Source organism: Typopeltis vanoorti, chromosome 15, assembly GCF_054136105.1.
Source record: "Typopeltis vanoorti isolate ZY-2024b chromosome 15, IOZ_Tvanoo_1.0, whole genome shotgun sequence".
In the NCBI taxonomy this organism is placed as follows: Eukaryota; Metazoa; Arthropoda; class Arachnida; order Uropygi; family Thelyphonidae; genus Typopeltis; species Typopeltis vanoorti.
Window position 1 is genome coordinate 17,260,073 of NC_143563.1, and position 18,332 is coordinate 17,278,404.

Here is an 18,332-nt window from a genome sequence, read left to right on the forward strand (position 1 = left end):
TTATGGTCAGCTCTCTTGATATTCATTTGAAGTTTCACAATTTCAAACTAACTTTGTTTATCACTCATCTAAGAAGCATTAATTCTATTTAAGTGACTGTGATAACTTGTCATTTTTTTACTACTGTGTAATAATAAGCAATTGGTTTGAAGTTTATTCTTGTTAAAGACAGGCACTAATTAGTGGAATGCTCTATTTTGAATTTTTAGCTGATTTTGAAAAGCATCTTTTTATCATCAACATTTAATTCCTGCAGGTAAATTATCAATAAGGTAAAAAAAAAAAAAAAAAATTATAAATTATGACTGGTGGCATGCTTCTCAGCAAATTTGTGCCCTTTGTAATTGGTACAAATTGGTAAATGTGTATCTCATATCTTCTACTGATGCAAGTGTTCCTCAGGGCTCTGTTATTTCACCTAGCCCATCCCACACACACATACAGTACATAAATGACCTCAAATCCTATCCATAGTTTTGCTAATGATAGCATCCTTATTTCTCCTACTCATATAACAAATCTTATGGTGTTCAAATGTCTCAAGTTTCATGATCTTCCATAACCAGTGCCCCAAGACTGTGATCTTCACACCATCCTTCAATGAGGTTGATAACCTAGTCATTTCAATGCTTCCAAAACACAATTCCCCCCCACCACCACCACCCCTTGTAAGAAGAACCTTAGTTCTTATCCACTTTGATAACACTCAGCTCAAAAGTCAACCATAACCTTTCTTGGCACAAATAGCATCTTCTGCTTCTAAAACACTTGGCATCCTTTTGTCACTTGAGATGTTACTTTTCATCTATCCAGCTTCTAAATATACACAAATTCCAAATCCAACAAACCTTGAAACACTGCTCTCATATTTGGGATAGTTGTAGTCCATGGAGAATACTTCATGGGGAAAGCTGTTCCACAAAACTGAGGTAGATAGAATGAAGAATGAATGGAAGTAGCAAGTTCAGTGGCTCTCGAATGACCTGCTGTTACTCATGTTGCTGTAGGTTTAAAAGAAATGGGGAAATAATGGATAATTCTAGTTCTACCAAACAGCACCTATGGAGATATCTGCAAAAGACACTCAATGAAGAAGCTGACTGAGACTGTGAGAGAGTGGTTAAATAGGGTAATGTTAGAGAGATCAACAATTAACCAAACTGTGCACTTCTAAACATCCAGAATTTGGCTGACAACCCTCTCTTTTTCTCTCTCTCCAGCCACTGTCTTGCAGATGATAAGTTTCTGCATTTTGTCTCTTTAATGAATATTTCCACAAACGCTGTTTAGCAGAAGAAGCATCACTCATGCCCCCCCCTCCATTTCTGCTAAATCTGCAGTAACATAAACAACAGCTATTTACAGTTGAATTGCTAACTCACTTAACCTCCTACTCCCATCTACCTCTGGAACAGCCTTCTCCATGAAATATTCGTTGAAACTATAACCTCCATCTCTTCAAAAAAGTATAGCAGCAAATTACTGTTCCCTTGATCACTGTTCATACATCACTGATCTGCTATAGGTTTTAATGTTACTTGTGTGCATAGGAGTGATTTAAAAAAAAAGACTACTAAGGTTCCTTGTCAATGACTAGTCACAAAAGTCTTATATTTAGAATTTCTGAAAACTTATTTCACTAAGCTTCACTGTCACAACACACACACACACATTGGTATCAGATATTTGTTAAAATATATTGTTACTGAACACTCACTGTCAATAAATTTAATTTATTTTTCAGAATATTGCTTAAAGTGTATTCTTTCAAAATTAACCTTTACAGCTTTCACAGCTCTGCCAGTTTTCATGAGCTCCTCTGGTTGGAAAGAGGAGTATTCAAATCCCATCTAGTACTTTTATCAGGATTTTTCAAATGAAGGTGAGTTATCCAGTCGCATACAGATATAGCAGAGTTTTTAACTCCCTTAGAACCATACATGAGATAACTCCACTGGAATTTTAATTTTTCTTCAAAAATTAGTTAAAAGCACTTTTCTGTAGAATTCAATAGTTTGCTTTTTTTTTTTTTTTTTTTTTTTTTCAAAAGTAAATTATTCTTAGTTGAAAACAAGAATAAAAGCACACAATTCAGTATGTATTATTGTTTACCTCTTTATTCACTCACAGGTATATTCAGTGCCCTTATGTTATGATATTCTTCATCTTATCCAAATATTAAAAATAAACTAACTTGTTTATGCTTATATCAGTTAGTCATATTTACTACTATATTTGTTCTTGTTGCATCTTTTTTAAAAAATTAAGTAAAACAGACATGGAGGTACAAAGTAACTGATCATGACAAATGATATTCTTTCTCTGCCTTTGTCAGATGAAAGTTTTTGCATACTTCATTTCATTCTATACTTGTTCAGCTGTTAACACATTCTGTCCTATCCTATATTATTCAATGCCATTATCATTAAACTAGCCAAGATGAAATAAGTTATATCATATATAGAATCAACATGACACACCAACACTTACTTTTTTTTTTTTTTAAACCTAACCTAAAGGGTGTAAACACTCTTGCTGAGTTGGGACAAGAATCAGTAAAATGTGAATGTTCACAAAGCAGAAGGTATATGGACATTGTTAAGAGAATCAACTAACTAGATAAGTTGAGAACTGACTCTGGGCCATAGCTGCTAAAAACATTCCATAGGTATTGAAATTTCAACAAGACACTCTGCCCCATTACCCTGGAAGCACAGAAGTTCTTGAACCTGAGCATTACATCGCATGTAGGATTGATGTATGACTGTGTGATTGATGTGGATTCTGCAGAAATGGATTTTATAATCTTCCAAAAAATTATTTAACAAAATATAATGAAAGAATCTACCTTAACTGAAATATGAATATGCTAATTTTTCAATAGGAGAGTTATACTACTCACAGGACAATTGCTAGATGTTCAGGTAGAATGACACTGGTATTTAATTAGTAGTACCCAATATAACAAATCTAAAAGAGACTAAATCAAGTTAAAAATTAATATTCAACTGATTTTTTTGTATCAATTTACTTATTAAGAAATAAAAATCGAATAGAAGGGAATGAATCTCACAGATTCTAATTCTTCTTGTCTTTTATGTTCTTTCTTTTTTTCTTCTAACAACTCTTTATAATTGACATACTTTCTCTTAGGAGGCTGAAAAGAAGAGATTATATATCAGCTACATCAAAAGGAAAGTATCTTCAAATAATAATGCTATGGTATTATTATTTAAAGATTTTTATCTGAAAAGACAAAACATGAAAAATAAAGATCTAATTTTCTTGGATTTTTTTTTAATGTGACTCCCCACATAAGGCTGTAAAGCCTATGGTACATCAGTACCACAAGCAAGCTATAGCTAAGAGGTGTTATTATTTTTATTTTATTTATTTTTTGCATAGTCTGGAAACCCTGTTGTAGAAACCAAATATGGAACTTTTCAAGTTAATTTTAAAACCTTACAGCCTGTTCACAGATATGCTATCCACTCAGGCAGCTAGTAATCAATATGTTACTGCTGACAGTGGTATCTTCATTCTGATTCAGGATACAAGAGCATCTAAAATAGGAACTGCTAACAATTTAGTTTTCAGTAGGATAAAAAGAAGTTTCATGTTGAAAAGAAAAATGTGTACAAAGATATTTGATGAAAGTGGCATGTTTAAATTTCTGATTATAAATTGGTCAGTTCTCCCCCCGCCCCCATACTTTTAAACATACTTTCAAACTACACTACATACTTTTAAACTTTTAAATGATTGGTTTTATTCTGGTTGATTTGTAATCCTAGTTTTAGAGTATGGAAATGGAAATATATAAACCATAAATTTAATCTGGAAAAATGAAAAGATACCCTCAGATTGGAAGTAAACACTAACCATATCAGTATATAAAAATAACAAGGATATCATTCCTGTCCCTAGGCTACAAAATTTTGTTTAATATTATAATAAAAAGAATCTTACTATATGCTAAAGAAAATATAAGTGACTATCAAGCAGGATTTCAAAGCAATGGCTCCACTGGGAAAATGGACTATAATCAGCCAGTCCATATTTAATTTATAGATTTTAGAAAAGTATATGATATCAGTTAGCCTTTGAGCAGTATTAGATGAACTGGGGATAATAAATTTAATCAACATTTACACTACTGAAAGCTGAAGCATGGTATTGAAGCAAGGAGATAGCCTTCCATCCATCCATCTTATTTAAATTAACAATTAGAAAAATGTATTCGAGAAACTTGTAAACAATAACAAGTAGAACAGTGATATCATTTGCAAGTTTCTCTAATACATTTTTCTAAATGTTAATTTAAATAAGATGGGTGGAAGGCTATCTCTTTGCTTCAATCCCACCTTAATAGGTTTGGTTCTATTCCATTGGTCAATCCCATGCTTCAACTTTCAGTAGTGTAAATGTTGATTAAATTTATAATCCCAAGTTCATCTAATACTGTTCAAAGGCTAACTGATATCATCATCATCAAATTCCTGACATGTACCCTCAAGGGGTATACAGGATATGATAGTACTACATGAAAAATTTACATTATTACTAACTTCCTAACTACAATTTTCCTCCAAATCAGTCTGTTACTTGTCAAGACTCCAACATTATCAGATCATATATTTCTATCGTCTAAGGCACTTTGTACCGTATCAATCCACCTATATCTTGGTCTTCCTCTGGGTTGTTATCCTGCCAACCTGGCAGAGAATACTTGTTTTGCCAATCTTTCCTCATCCATTCTGTTTAAATGACCATACCACCTGAGATTAGCTCTGCTAACGCATTCCTGGATGCCAACAATGTCAAGTATTTTTCTAATATCCTCATTTTTAATATGATATTGCCATTCATACCATCTGTTCACGTCTCTAATCTTTCTCAGGATTCTCATATCTGTGGTCTCTAGACTTTGGTCAAGTGTTTTACTTCTGACCCAGCTCTCAGATCCATAAGTTAAAACTGGTCTGAACACTGTCTTGTATACAGCTAATTTAGTGTTCCGACTAATTTCTCTCTTATTCCATATGAATTTATGCAACTGACTTTCCACCATACCAACTTTATTGATTCTGTTGTCTGTTTCCATATTTAATTTACCATCTTCACTAAATCATGGCTAAGTAGGTGAAATGTTTTACTTGTTCCACAGGTTCTCTGTTCACAATGCAGGTGACATTTTCAACAATTCTGCCTATTTTCATTGTTTTTTTATTGCTGACCTTTATACCATATATATTACAACAGTTATTCAATTTAGTCAGGAAATCTTGCAAACTTGTAGCAAATTTATCGAGAAGTATAACATCATCCACATAAAGCAAAGAGCTGACATTAACATCTCCAATTTTGATATCATGCTTAATATCACCTTCCTTCATAATGTGATCCATATAGATAATGAATAACAGAGGGGATAATGTACATACCGTATTTTCCGGTATATAAGACACAGTTTATTACCTTAAAAATTCATCTTAAAAATGGGGTGCATCTTATATAATGAAAGTAAAGATTATTTCCTCTTTTCAAAGTCATACGCACTCCTTTTTATGTTCCAAGACCTTTGTAGGCGGTTAATGGTGCAATCAAATTGATGCGTGACTTTCACGTGACTTCTAGTGTGTCACTGGCTAAGAATGGGGAGTCCCTATTCAAGTTTCATAATATCTTATCCAAGTAATCAGTTACCGATATTTATCAGTATTGAGTTGTTAGGTTTTAGGTTGTTTCCAGAAAATTGTATTAAATTTCTTCGGTGCATCTTATACACCGGAAAATACGGTACTTGTCTCACACCAGATTTAACATGGCGGTATAAAAGTCTTGCAGTGCAGCCACTGCAAGACTTTTATACCACCATACTTCAGCATTTCTGGTCAAATATCATTTACTCCTGCTGCCTTTCCACATTTCAAGCCTTTGATGGCTTTTTCTACTTCTAGTATGGACATGTATTCCTCACTGTATGCATGTTGAGTGCTTTTAACCACTGTGCTATCACTGCTTGTTTTATTTAGCAATTTCTCGAAATAATTACTCCATACTTCAAGGATATCTTTTTCTCTTGTTTTCATGTCACCTTTATCATCTCTAACTCCTTTTACAGTACTCTTTCCTCCATTTCTAAGCTTCTTCAACAACCTCCAAAATATTTTGCCACCTTCTTGATATTTATTTTCTATGTTCTTGCCAAAGTCCTCCCATGACTTTTGTTTAGCTAGTTTTACACAGTGTTTAGCATTCTTGCATTTGTCTATATATTCTCTAAGAGCACAAGCCGACTTATTTGCCAGGAACTTTTGATATGCTTTCTTCTTTTCCTTCACTGCCTCTTTAACTTCCTGTGTCCACCATGGAGTTCTGATTATTCTATCCTTGCAGACTACCTCACCACATGCCTCTCTGGTTGAATCAATCAAGATTTTTTTCAAGGCTTGCCACTGAATCTCGAGGGTTTGGTTCCTGTTCTCAAACTCTTTCCTTTTTTCTTCAATAATCTTTGTGTATTTTAGTCTACAGTTCACATCTGAGAGCTGCTCAACTTTTATTCGCTTTAAAACTTTCTTACATGTTATTCTTTTCAATATGAAATTCAATTTTATCCTGCTCAAGACTAAATAGTGAGCACTTCCAATTTCAAATCCTCTGTACACTCTGGTGTCCTGCACAAGGGAGAAAACAAACATCACTATCAACAATAACATAATCAATGAGCCTTTTCTTATTTCTTGCCTCTTCTCTCCATGTGAATTTGTGCACATTTTTATGTTGGAACATGGTGTTAGTAATAACCAGTCCATGTCCTGAGCAGAAATCCAACAAATATTTACCATTATTATTAGCTTTGCTCTTTTCTCCAAATTTTCCCAATATAATTTTGTATGTCTGACAATCATTTCCCACTCTACTATTTAGATCCCCAACAAGGACCAACTTTTCCTTTTTCATTGTGTCAGATGCTTTCTCTAAATCCTCAAAAAATTCCTCCACTTTTACCTTAGTAGAACCTTCTGTGGGAACATAGGCACAAATAAGTCTCATTGTCCAATTCCCCATTCTCATATTTGCCCACATCACTCTACTTGAGACTGCCTGCCATTCAAGAAGATTAGCCTTGTATTCAGTGTTGAATACAATGGCTACTCCTTCTTTTCCTTGATTGTCATTGCCTGAATATAACATTTTGTATTTATTGCTCAGAAAGATCTCACCAGTTTTTGTCTTTTTTGTTTCAGTCACCCCTATTATGTCGATCTGGTACTTATCTAATTCCTCAGCTAGCTCCATTTCTTTGCCAGTCAGGCTTCTTATGTTGATATTACTGATCTGTAACTCTGGTGATGTTGAGTTGGGGTGTTTTTTCAGATTTGTTCCAGAAGCTGACTTTTTACTATTCGCCCTGCCGAAAACAACAATGGCCTTGTTTAACCGGGCGACGCCCCAGTCGGCATGAATTTTTCTCATGTTGTACCGTCATTTTGTATATTGGTTTAAACCAATAAGAATACAATTTGGTCTGCTAAATCCCAAATTGGCAGCCCATACTCGTTCGTTCAGTATCCAGGTAGATACCCTACAGGGTGCACCACGAGAAGGTGAAGATTGGACATTAGGTCAGAAGCCTGGTCGGTTCTCTGCATTCCTTTAAAGGCTATGTGGAGGTCTCTTCTCAGTTATACAGCTTTGACATTTAAGCACCCCCCCTGCTCTGTGGTTTAAATCTTAATAAGTGCTAAAGGTTAGTTAATATGAAATCCTGCTCTAGACAGGATTTATATATGAGAAATGTGACTTCTGTCCTTGAGTGTGTTCTCAGCATCTCTGTGCATCTAGCACTTGCTGATAAGAACTGAATCACATCTAAAAAAGATTGCTGACTTAGAACTGACAGAGTTATGTTCATGTAGACAACTTCCTATATGCTGAAACAGCTTTGGTGGTGCAGTTGTAAATAATAATGTCTCATCTGCAAGTCATTCTATGTCATCACCTACACCTCCGCACAGCACTAGTCTTCTGCCTTTCATAGGAAATTTGTCATTGATGCATATCTGGAAGATGAAAAGGAGGTTTTGGTCTGCTTTCAATATTATTCTAGTAGCAGTGTGTATCAGTAGTGAATATTCCCCATCCCTCTTTGCTGGTACTGTTTAACAAACAATGAAGGATTGTCTTTACTGGTAGGCTTTGTCTATATCATTTCGTGATAGCCTTTGCTTACACAATAGATATGAGTTTTGGTTTTTTACTTGACCAAGGGAATATTTATAAACTGTTCACTTTATTAATTTTCTGCTCTTTCCCTTTTTCTTGGAATGTTTAATAATGGTTTTACTTCTTTCTTGGATAAGAATCAATGAGTACAAAGTGTGTGCAAAAAAATAAATAAAATAATAAGAAAATATATATATATAAATATTGTGAAAAATATATAGCCTTCTAAGGCATTATTTACCCGTGTAGTCTAAAACTATTTATGGATTAACCCTTATGGTGAAGGAAGGTCTTTGTAAGAGAGTTCAAAACATGGGATATACTTCAGAAAGTTTACAGAGTTCCGATAAAAAATACTTCTATTATGAAAGTAAATATGATTCAGAAAAGAAAAGAAAAATTTATTGTTTCTTTCCCATTAAAATACACTGAGGCAAGTGATGAAGTTATACAAAAGTAGTTATATAAATGGAGCATTGTTCATAATATTAAGAAGATGGATGATTACATGTAATTCAGAAGTTTGGAGAGAGAGTTTTTATGTGGAAGTGAAATGGATGTGTTATGGTATCCACCAGCTCTGAAAAAGGATGTGATGAAGTTAATATAAAGGACAGGGTATCCCTCAGAGGTATGAGGAACAAGGTACAAACTCAAAAGATGACAAGTGCAGTTAGGAATGAAAAATCATCATGAAATGAGACTGGCTGAGCCAACAAAGCAAACTTCAAGATAATTACGTAGCTTGTACAAGTGAATATGGAATGCTGATTTTAGTTTGCTGGAGATGCAACATGGTAGTTCAGGAATGTGAAGTATTTGGAGTTTTAAGTAAGCATGATGTTAATAATGCTGTAGGACTAAATGAGATATTGACACACATTATGAAGGAAATTATGCCAAGGAGCTGATAATACCCTTCATGTGGTTGTTTAATAAAAATCTGGCAACAGAAAAAGTCTAGAAGAGAGGGGGGCAGGGACAAGTGCATAAGGGAGAATCTAAGTCAGTAGTGATAGTAGTGGTGAACTAGGCTAGTTTGTGTTAGTTTGCTATGATGTAATAGCAAAGGTGTTAGTGAGGCTAATTTGAGATAAACTTCAAATGATGAAAAGAGATATCATTCTAAAGAGCAGCATGAGTTTATTAAGAAGAGGTCATACTTCAATAACCTGGCTATGTTTTGGAATAGAGTGGCAAGTGCACTGAACAGAGGAGATATAGTAATTTTTCTAGACTCTGCATGGTTATTTAATAGAATACCACATGACAAACTGTTGTAGGAAATTTAATAAATATAGGAGTATAAAATATAAAAATATATTTTTTTTTCTTTTGTAATAATATTTCTTGAAAATGTAATTAATTTTTTGAGCAATGACAGGATACTTGATTTTTTTTTTGTGTGTGTGTGTGTGTGTGTGTGTGTGTGTGTGTGTGTGGGTGGGTGGGTGGGTGGGTGTGTATATAGAAAGTTTTTTACCTTGGGAATATACTATGTTAAAGATACCAAGCAATTTTATAAGCTAGGTTTTAATCCTCTCTTCCCAAGTAAGCAAACAGACAAGTAAGTCAAGTTTGTGCCTGCACGTAGTGCAAGTCTGAGGCAACTCGTGGAAAAGGTGGAGTAAGCTCCAATCACTTTCCTTAGTATTTTCCCCTAAGGCAAAGCATATCCCCTTGTGGAGATGTATGATGCTATGCATTAAAGACAAGGGCCACTACCCAGACCAGTTTCAACCTTTACCGAGGTCTCGTCAGTGGGAGCCAGACCGCATAGCATCATACATCTCTGCAAGGTGATGGGCTTTGCATTAGGAAAAATACTAAGGAAAGTGATTGGAACTTACTCCACCTTTACCACGAGTTGCCTCAGATTTGCACTACGTGCAGGCGCAAACTTGACTTACTTGTCTGTTTGCTTACATGGGAAAAAAGGATTAAAACCTAGCTTATAAAATTGCTTGGTATCTTTAACATATATATATATATATATATATTTATAAAAATAAATAAAAAATGCCGAGAAGAGGACATGACATCTCTTACAGTAGAACACGAGCGAGCACCCTTTCCAGTCATGTCCTCTTCTCGGCAAACTCTAAACTTGAAGAACAGCCACATCAAGTTGATTGGAAACGCACTACTAATTTATATATATGCAAGGATGGATTTTAAAGAAGAATTATCGAATCAAAAGAAATAGTTCTGGACCCTTCACATTTGAACAACAATCTAAGCTATAATTTGCCTGATTCCCATAGCACAGTGGTCCAGTACTGGCGCTCTAAAATTAGCTGTCGCACACATTCAACTCATGCCAACAGTAGCACGCGGTCACCTATTCAAATATGACTGTTACTATTCTACTTTTTATTAAGCTGGAAAGTCCATGTTTTTTACCTTGTTATTTTTATGTCTTATGTTTTTTTATTTCTCACCTGAAGAATTCGGAGCACTGATGAAACTAGTAGTGATTTATTAAAGGTTTTTGTTATACTTTCTCGGGTTCTAGTCGGTTAAATTTATTTTTATAAATGTATACATCCCGAGTAAATCCTAATTTAAATAATATATATATATTATTTAAATTATTAAATTTAAACTAATATATATATATTGTTATTAGGATTGACTTGGGATGTATACATTTATAAAATTAATATTTAACTGACTAGAACCCGAGAAAGTATAACACAAAAAACTTGAATAAATCACGACTAGTTTCATCAGTATCACGACTTCTTCAGGTGAGTAAGAAATAACACAAAACTTATAAAACTAACAAGGTAAAAAACATGGACTTTCCAGCTTAATAAAAAGAAGAAGAATAGTAACAGTCATATTTGAATTGGTAACCGCATGCTATTGTTAGCATGAGTTGAATGTGTGTGACAGCTAATTTTAGAGTGCCAGTACTGGATTACTGCACTATGGGAATCAGGCAAATTGTAGCTCAGATTGTTATTCATGTGTGAAGGGTCCAGAACTATTTCTTTGGATTCTATAGTTCGTCTTTCAAATTTATCCTTGCATATATATAAATTGGTTGTGCGGTCCCAATCAATATTTATATATATATATAATATAAAATCAACCCCTATACACAAATAGTTCTATGCTTTTAGTATGCATAGATTCAAATCCTATCTGGAAGCAAAAAAAAAAAAATCTTTATAATGTTTTCCAATTGAAGATAAGCTTAGCCAAGTCTCATAGAAAGCTAGAATGGTTTTCCTTCCAGAAAGTCAGGCTTTTCTTCTATAAAACAGGTCGAATGGCTAGAAGAAGAGCACATGCAATTAATAAAACAAGATATACTGGCCTTGTAGCCATAATTCTTGACACCAAGAAGAACTCAAGGATCCGGTCAGATGAAAATCCTGAAGACCAAACATATTTTATCTATAATATAATAATCATTTACAAACTTTGTGTGTGTGTGTGTGTGTGTGAGTGAGAGAGAGAGAGAGATAGTGGAGCAATTCTGATAAATTTACAGAGCTGTAAAGAGTTTTACAAAAACAAGCATGTCACAGTAGCACTAAGTCACTTGGTGACTCATCCAAACAAATATTGGCTATGAGAAGTTCCTAGTGTTTGTGTATTATAGATCGTTTTCCACTTTTTTTTTTTTAATAATTGGGATCCTTTCATATCCTACAAGCTATATGAAAGGTTGAGAGTGTCTGCAATCATTCACCACAATAAATTTAAAATAAAAACAGAAATGATAACGATTACTGGTTATATACACCAGACAACAAGAGAGAATAAATTACCTTTGCTCCAAGACTAACTGCTAAAGCAATTGCAGCACTGGTTGCTTTTTCTTTTTCAAATCCAGATATTCCTAATTTCATAACTTCATAACGAGCTTTTTTCAAGTTAAACTGTGGCATTTGGATAGTTTTTTCTTGTGGAGCCATTTCTTCTTCTTCTTCTTCTGCATTGTCATTTACATCTGCTATCTTAACATAAATGAAAATAAAGAAATAAATGTGTCAAACAAACAATCATAATGTGTTTTGTAATAATATCAGGATTTAATATTTCATCATTATGATGAAATCTAACATTAGCATCTAATAGTAATGTAACATGGCCAGCAACAAATTACAAAGATATCTAGTTTCAATTCTTTATAAAGGTGTTTCTCAACCTGTGGTCCATCACGATGGGAAAGATGGTCCACAGGCAGACTTAAATAAATATATATATTTTAATTATCCAAACAAAATAAATCAAAATTGAATAAGTAAAAATTATTGAAATAAAACGGATATTTAAAAAACCAACAAATAGCGGCAGAATGTTCATTCCAAGTAATAAAAGAGAAGTGAAGTAGTCAACAACAATATTTTATTGCTTCTCCCTTCCCTTGCTGTTTTGTCAGATTTGAAGTAAACATGTGTTATCCACATTTCAATCAATTGCTTGTTGTTTATTGATTTTTATTATTGAAGGTTTTCAACCAATGCTCAATATATTATCTTCAAAAGTGCTAAGTGATGCTTGGACAAAGTGTGTCACGAGTTAACCCCAGTATTTACATATTTTTCGGAAACATTTTTTAATAATGGAAAAGTGGCTTAGAACTAGGACTTTGAAAAGCAAAGCAAATGAAACAGGTGATGCTAACCCTAATTGTGACACGTATTGTAACAGTGAGTAAGTCTGATATTATTAAAATAGAAGAAAAAAGCAGTTCAAAGAAAAAATACAGTAGGAAATGTAACAGTTCACATTTGGAATTCGGATTTACTTGATGTGGAGATGAAAATGAATAGAAACCTCAATGGGTTTTGTGTTATGAAGTATTGTTGAATGAGCAGGGCCATTGCCAGATCAGATCGCACCCTGAGGCAAACAATTAAATATCGCCCATGATCAATTTATAAGACAAAAATATAAGAAAATCTCCTATTGCTATTTTGTTTTTATTACAAGAGAAACATTAATGCAAAATGATTACATAATAATATTAATTAAATGTTTACTCCACAGGGATATTGCACAATAAAACTGTTTATAAGCTCTTCTAAATTTAAATTATAAGCTATGTCCACCTCTATTGATATAGTTGCTAGTCCAACCAATCTCTCTTGGATCATTGCTGTTTGCAAATAATTTTTAATCAATTTAAGCTTGGAAACACGTCTTTCTGAACTTGCTACGCTAACAGGAATTGTTAGCGTAGCGATGGAGCCTATGGCAATATGGCTGAAAGAGCGCCCTTGTTAAGCTGCACCATTAGGCGCAGCTTAACAAGGGCGCTCTTTCAGCCTGTTGACGGTACTGCGAACGAGTGCATGAAGCCTGTGAAACTCTGATGACATTTAGAAATTTTCACATCACATTGGGATGTGAAAAATAAGCTAAATGAATTTTTGCAGTGATGCTTGGGGACATTCAGTCATGAGAAAGATATAGTTTCGACCATGGGTTCGATTCTCTCATGAATGCTGTGTAACTACAGTGTCATTTTCGAAAAACCCTCATAGAGAAACACCACTTCACATGAACATAGTTCTGCCTTTCATGGAATCAAAAGAAGAAAAAGCTCACAGAACCAAAAGCTTCTTCTTATGGGTTCAATTAATAGCAAGGCACTGGAAGCATCCCATCTCTTAAGTTTGTGCATAGCGAAAACAGGGAAACCTCATTCTATCAGGGAAAATTTACTACTTCCAGCTATAAAGATGTGGTAAAAACTATGTTTGGCAACAAGTTACTAAAAGATCTTGATTTGATTCCTCTTTCAAATGACACTGTCGGTCAGAGAATTAATGATATCACAGGTGACGTAGAATCTCAATTAATTGAAGGAGTTAAGAAGAGACATTATTATGCATTACAAACAGATGAGACTACTGATGTTACAAATGATGTGCAGTTAATATGCTACATAAAATATGAGCATGATAACAACATTGATGACGATATTCTGTTTTGTAGAACTTTGTCATCCGGAATAACTGGAGAAGAAATATTTCACACTTTCAATAATTACATAAAATACAAAGGGATTCAGTGGGAAAAATATATGGGCTTTGGTCGGATGGAGCTCATGCCCGGATATGAATTGGGTACATTGTTTCATGAATAGGGAAGTGTTAGCCTCGAAAGGAATGCCACCAGAATTTAAAACTGTTCTATACAATGCTGTAAAGCTAGTTAATTTTATTAAGGCTGGAATGTTAAATTATAGGTTATTTTCAGTACTCTGCAATGAAATGGGCAGTGAATATATACAACTTTTGCTTCATTCTGAAATTCGCTGGATTTCCAGAGGCAAAGTACTAACAAGCTATTTTAATTAAGGCATGAAGTTTTATTGTTTATAAATGAATGGAATTCTGATTTTGCATCGCTCCTTGTTGACAAAGAATGGTTATCAACACTATCCTATCTTTCAGACATTTTTTTTTAAATTAAATGAACTAAATCTCTCTCTTCAGGGAAATTCTTTAACTGTTCTTGATGCCTACGACAAACTAAAGACATTCGAGAAAAAAATGGTCTTATGGATTAGTTATGTAAAAGACAATTTGCACCTTTTCCAACATTGGAATCTTTTTCAATTATATTTTTGCTGATTCTGATTTTTATTAAGGGTTTGTGACCACCTCAAAACTCTGAAACAGAATTTGGAAACATATTTTCCAAATAACTTTTATAAGAAATTTCTGTGGGTTCACAATCCATTTCATGCTTACAGTCATGAGAACGATCTTTTGTTATCGAAAAAAGAAGTTAACTGAGCTTTCAAGTGACAGTGGGCTTAAAATGCAATTCAGTGATCTGGTTTGGCACAATTCTGGATCTCGCCTTCAGTGAGAAGTGAATTTCCTGAATTATCTGAAGAAGCATTGAAAATTGTCATGCAGTTTTCTACGGCCTATCTTTGTGAGAAAGGATTTTCATCACTCCTTCAAATAAAAACAAAATACAGAAATCATCTTAGTGTGTGTGTGCCGATCTTCGACTAAAGTTGACCAATATTGAGCCAAATATCCAGCAACTCTGCAAGGGCCAAGAAACTCAACCATCTCATTAAAAGTAAGTAGTAACATAACTATATCATATTATTTATTTCTTTAACAAAAATTAAAACTTTGTTTAATGACAATACACTTTTAATCATTTACTTTCAATTTAATTATGTTTCCATATCCTCACATCGGTTTTTAAAAAAATTACATAACTTAGTGGTCTGTAAAATTGTTTTAGGCATTTTACTGGTCCTTGGGCTTAGAAAGGTTGAGAAACACTGCTTTATAAGAATCCTTTCCTTCATAGATTCAATTCTATTTCCAACTTTCAATAGGATCCCGTTCAAATGAAGCAAGGCAGTCCCGGAGAAGATTTTTTTCCTAAGAAGTGAGCACATTAATTTTACACTGTGATTATGAATTGTTCAAGTAGACACTTAAAATCAAGTACCTGAAATAACATATCAAGTAATCATAGACAGAGACCACTACTCAAGATAACCAGGACTTGTCATCTACTGAAACATGATGTGGTACAGTCAAGACACCGGAAACAAGACTAGTACCATAAAAAACATATACTGATATGAACTAAACTTTGATTAAATCTTGAATGGTTAATGTGTCAACAGAAAGCACCATGTAATTGTAACTGCCAGCGGTCATTTCACGTTAAATGCACCGGTTCTCGTCCGATCACCAAAGTTAAGCAGCATTGAGCTTGGTTAGTACTTGGGAGGGTGCCTCCGTAGTGCAATTGGAAGAATGATGGTATGTTGCGCCTTCGATTAGAAAAGGCCTAAGTTCAATTCTCATCATGACAGGAGGAATCTTTATATGGACTTTTTCAATTGAAGTTGAGTTAGCCGATCTCATACGGTGGTAGCAGGTTTTTTTTCTCCCGGAAACTCAGGTTTTTCATCCCGTATACAGATAAATCAGCCATTCAGAACACACACAATTTACAGACAAAAAATACTAGCTGTGGTGATGGTTGTGGGCAGTAGATGGCGTTGATATAGGTGATTGGTAGTAGAGGTTCTGTGTAGTAGTGCAGACGAAGAGTTGTACAGTAGGTATCCTCCCACGATGAGTCTTCAGACTCCTTGGAGGTGTCACGAATAATAATAATAATAACAATAATAATAATAGTATCCTCAGTTATCCAATCTTTTAATTATCTGGCTAGCAATGTGTTCTCGCACTAGGTTGGATAATTGAAGAATTGCCGTACTTTTATTCTCAACAGAAAATAGCCAGAAATGTTGAAAATATTAACATATGAGATATATAAGAAATACATGAAGACAGAGTAAGTAATTACTACACATTATGAAGTTTAATAGAATAAATACAGCACATATAAATACGGGTAGTTCTCACTTTACGAATTCAGGCTTAACAAATTTTTATGTTTACAAATTTTTTGGATTATTTTAAATTGTGCATGGAGACGGCGATTAGGGGTGTGTATGGGGAACCACACAGTATGTAATGACATAATGATCAGTTAGAACAAGCCTTGGTGACACAAGTGTGTTATTCGTAGTTTTCTTCAATTACACCTGATTTTTTATTTTGTTTTCTTTTTAACTATAACCCTTTCACTTTTCCAACAATGTCAAAAAGAAGCAACAGTGCAAAACCAGAAAATGAACAAAAGAAACAAAGAAAAGAAATCACATTAGAGAAAAAATACGAAAGTATTACCAGCTATTAAGCAGGTAGCACTGTTAAAGCTCTTTCTGAGAAATTTTTTCTTGCCACTTCTACAGTTTGCACCATTTTAAAGGATAAAGAAAATTTTTGAAAGAAGTAAAAAAAAACAGGCAGTATAATTCCTCATATGGAAAAACAGTTAAGTGCTTGGATGAGAGACCAAACCTAATGATTAAACAGGCCTATTACCTATGCAACAATTTGTACTAAAGCATTAGCCATTTTTAAAATTCTGAAAGACCAAAAAGGGGATGACTGCAAAGAGACTTTTGCTGCAAGTAGTGGGTGGTTTGACTACTATAAAAAAGTGAACTGGTTAACATAACATTAAAGTATCAGGTGAAGCTGCAAAATCTTCTCCAGAAAAATTATAAGACATAATTAAAGAAGGAAATTACTTGCCATTGCAGATTTTGAACGTTGATGAGACAGGCCTTTTTTGGAAAAGGATGCCTGCAAAAACTTGCATCGCAAAAGAAGAATCCTCAATGCTAGGTTTAAAGCATCAAAAGATTGAATCACTCTACTATTAGGAGGAATTGGCGATTGCAAGTTAAAGCCATTATTTGTGCATCGATCAGAAAATCCAAGAAGCTTAAAAGGAATTAATAAAGATACACTCCCAGTAACATGAAAAGCAAATAAGGACTGGCTCATGAGTTCACTATTCGGAAATTGGCTTATGCACATCACTTTTTGTTCCTGAAGTGAAACTTTATTGTGAGAAAAAACAAATTCCATTTAAAGTGCTTCTGATAATTGACAATGCTAGCTTATATTTGCCCTAATGTAAAAATAGTCTTTTTATCTCTAAATACAACTTCTATTTTACAACCAATAGATCAGGTAGTGATTGTGATGTTTAAAGCACATTATTTCAAAAAGCCTTTTGAAATATTAATAGAACCAACTGATAAAGATGGAAACTTTACTATCAAAGAGTTTTGGAAGAGATTCAACATTTTAGACACAATTTGGGTAATGCAGAGTGCCTGGCATAAAGTTTCTAAAAAAAACTATGAAAGGAGTATGGCATAAACTTTGTCCTCAGTTTAATGATAATTTCAAAGGCTTTGAAGACTCAACAAAGATTGTGAATTCTGAAACACAAGTGATCTTAGGTATGGCTAACCAGTTGCAAATGGAAGTTTCGGAAGGTGATGTTAATGAGCTGCTTCAATCCATAGAGTTTCATAATGTGACACTATGTAACTCTCACCCAATGATCTCCTTGAATTAGAGGAACAAGAAAGAAACAAAGAAGATAATGGGTATGAAGCTTCAACTTCACATCAAGCAATCTTTGAATCATAAGATTCGGACTTTGAACGATTTAGTAAATTTCCATGCAAAATGAATAATGCTTCTGCTTGCTATCGAGTTATT

The 18,332-nt window shown here is 34.0% G+C and overlaps 1 protein-coding gene across 2 annotated transcripts in view; it reads right to left on the minus strand.

Annotated features, from left to right (window-relative positions):
- LOC150098423 (40S small subunit processome assembly factor 1) overlaps positions 1–18,332 on the minus strand; it is a 71,749-nt gene that overhangs the window by 26,967 nt on the left and 26,450 nt on the right. For both annotated transcript variants that reach the window (XM_090405543.1, XM_090405544.1), the window contains exons 3-4: positions 12,015–12,203; positions 3,074–3,157 (exon numbers count right to left, since the gene is read on the minus strand). In XM_090405543.1, the coding sequence (XP_090261669.1) occupies positions 3,074–3,157; positions 12,015–12,203 (273 nt within the window). The remainder of the gene's footprint in view (positions 1–3,073; positions 3,158–12,014; positions 12,204–18,332) is intronic.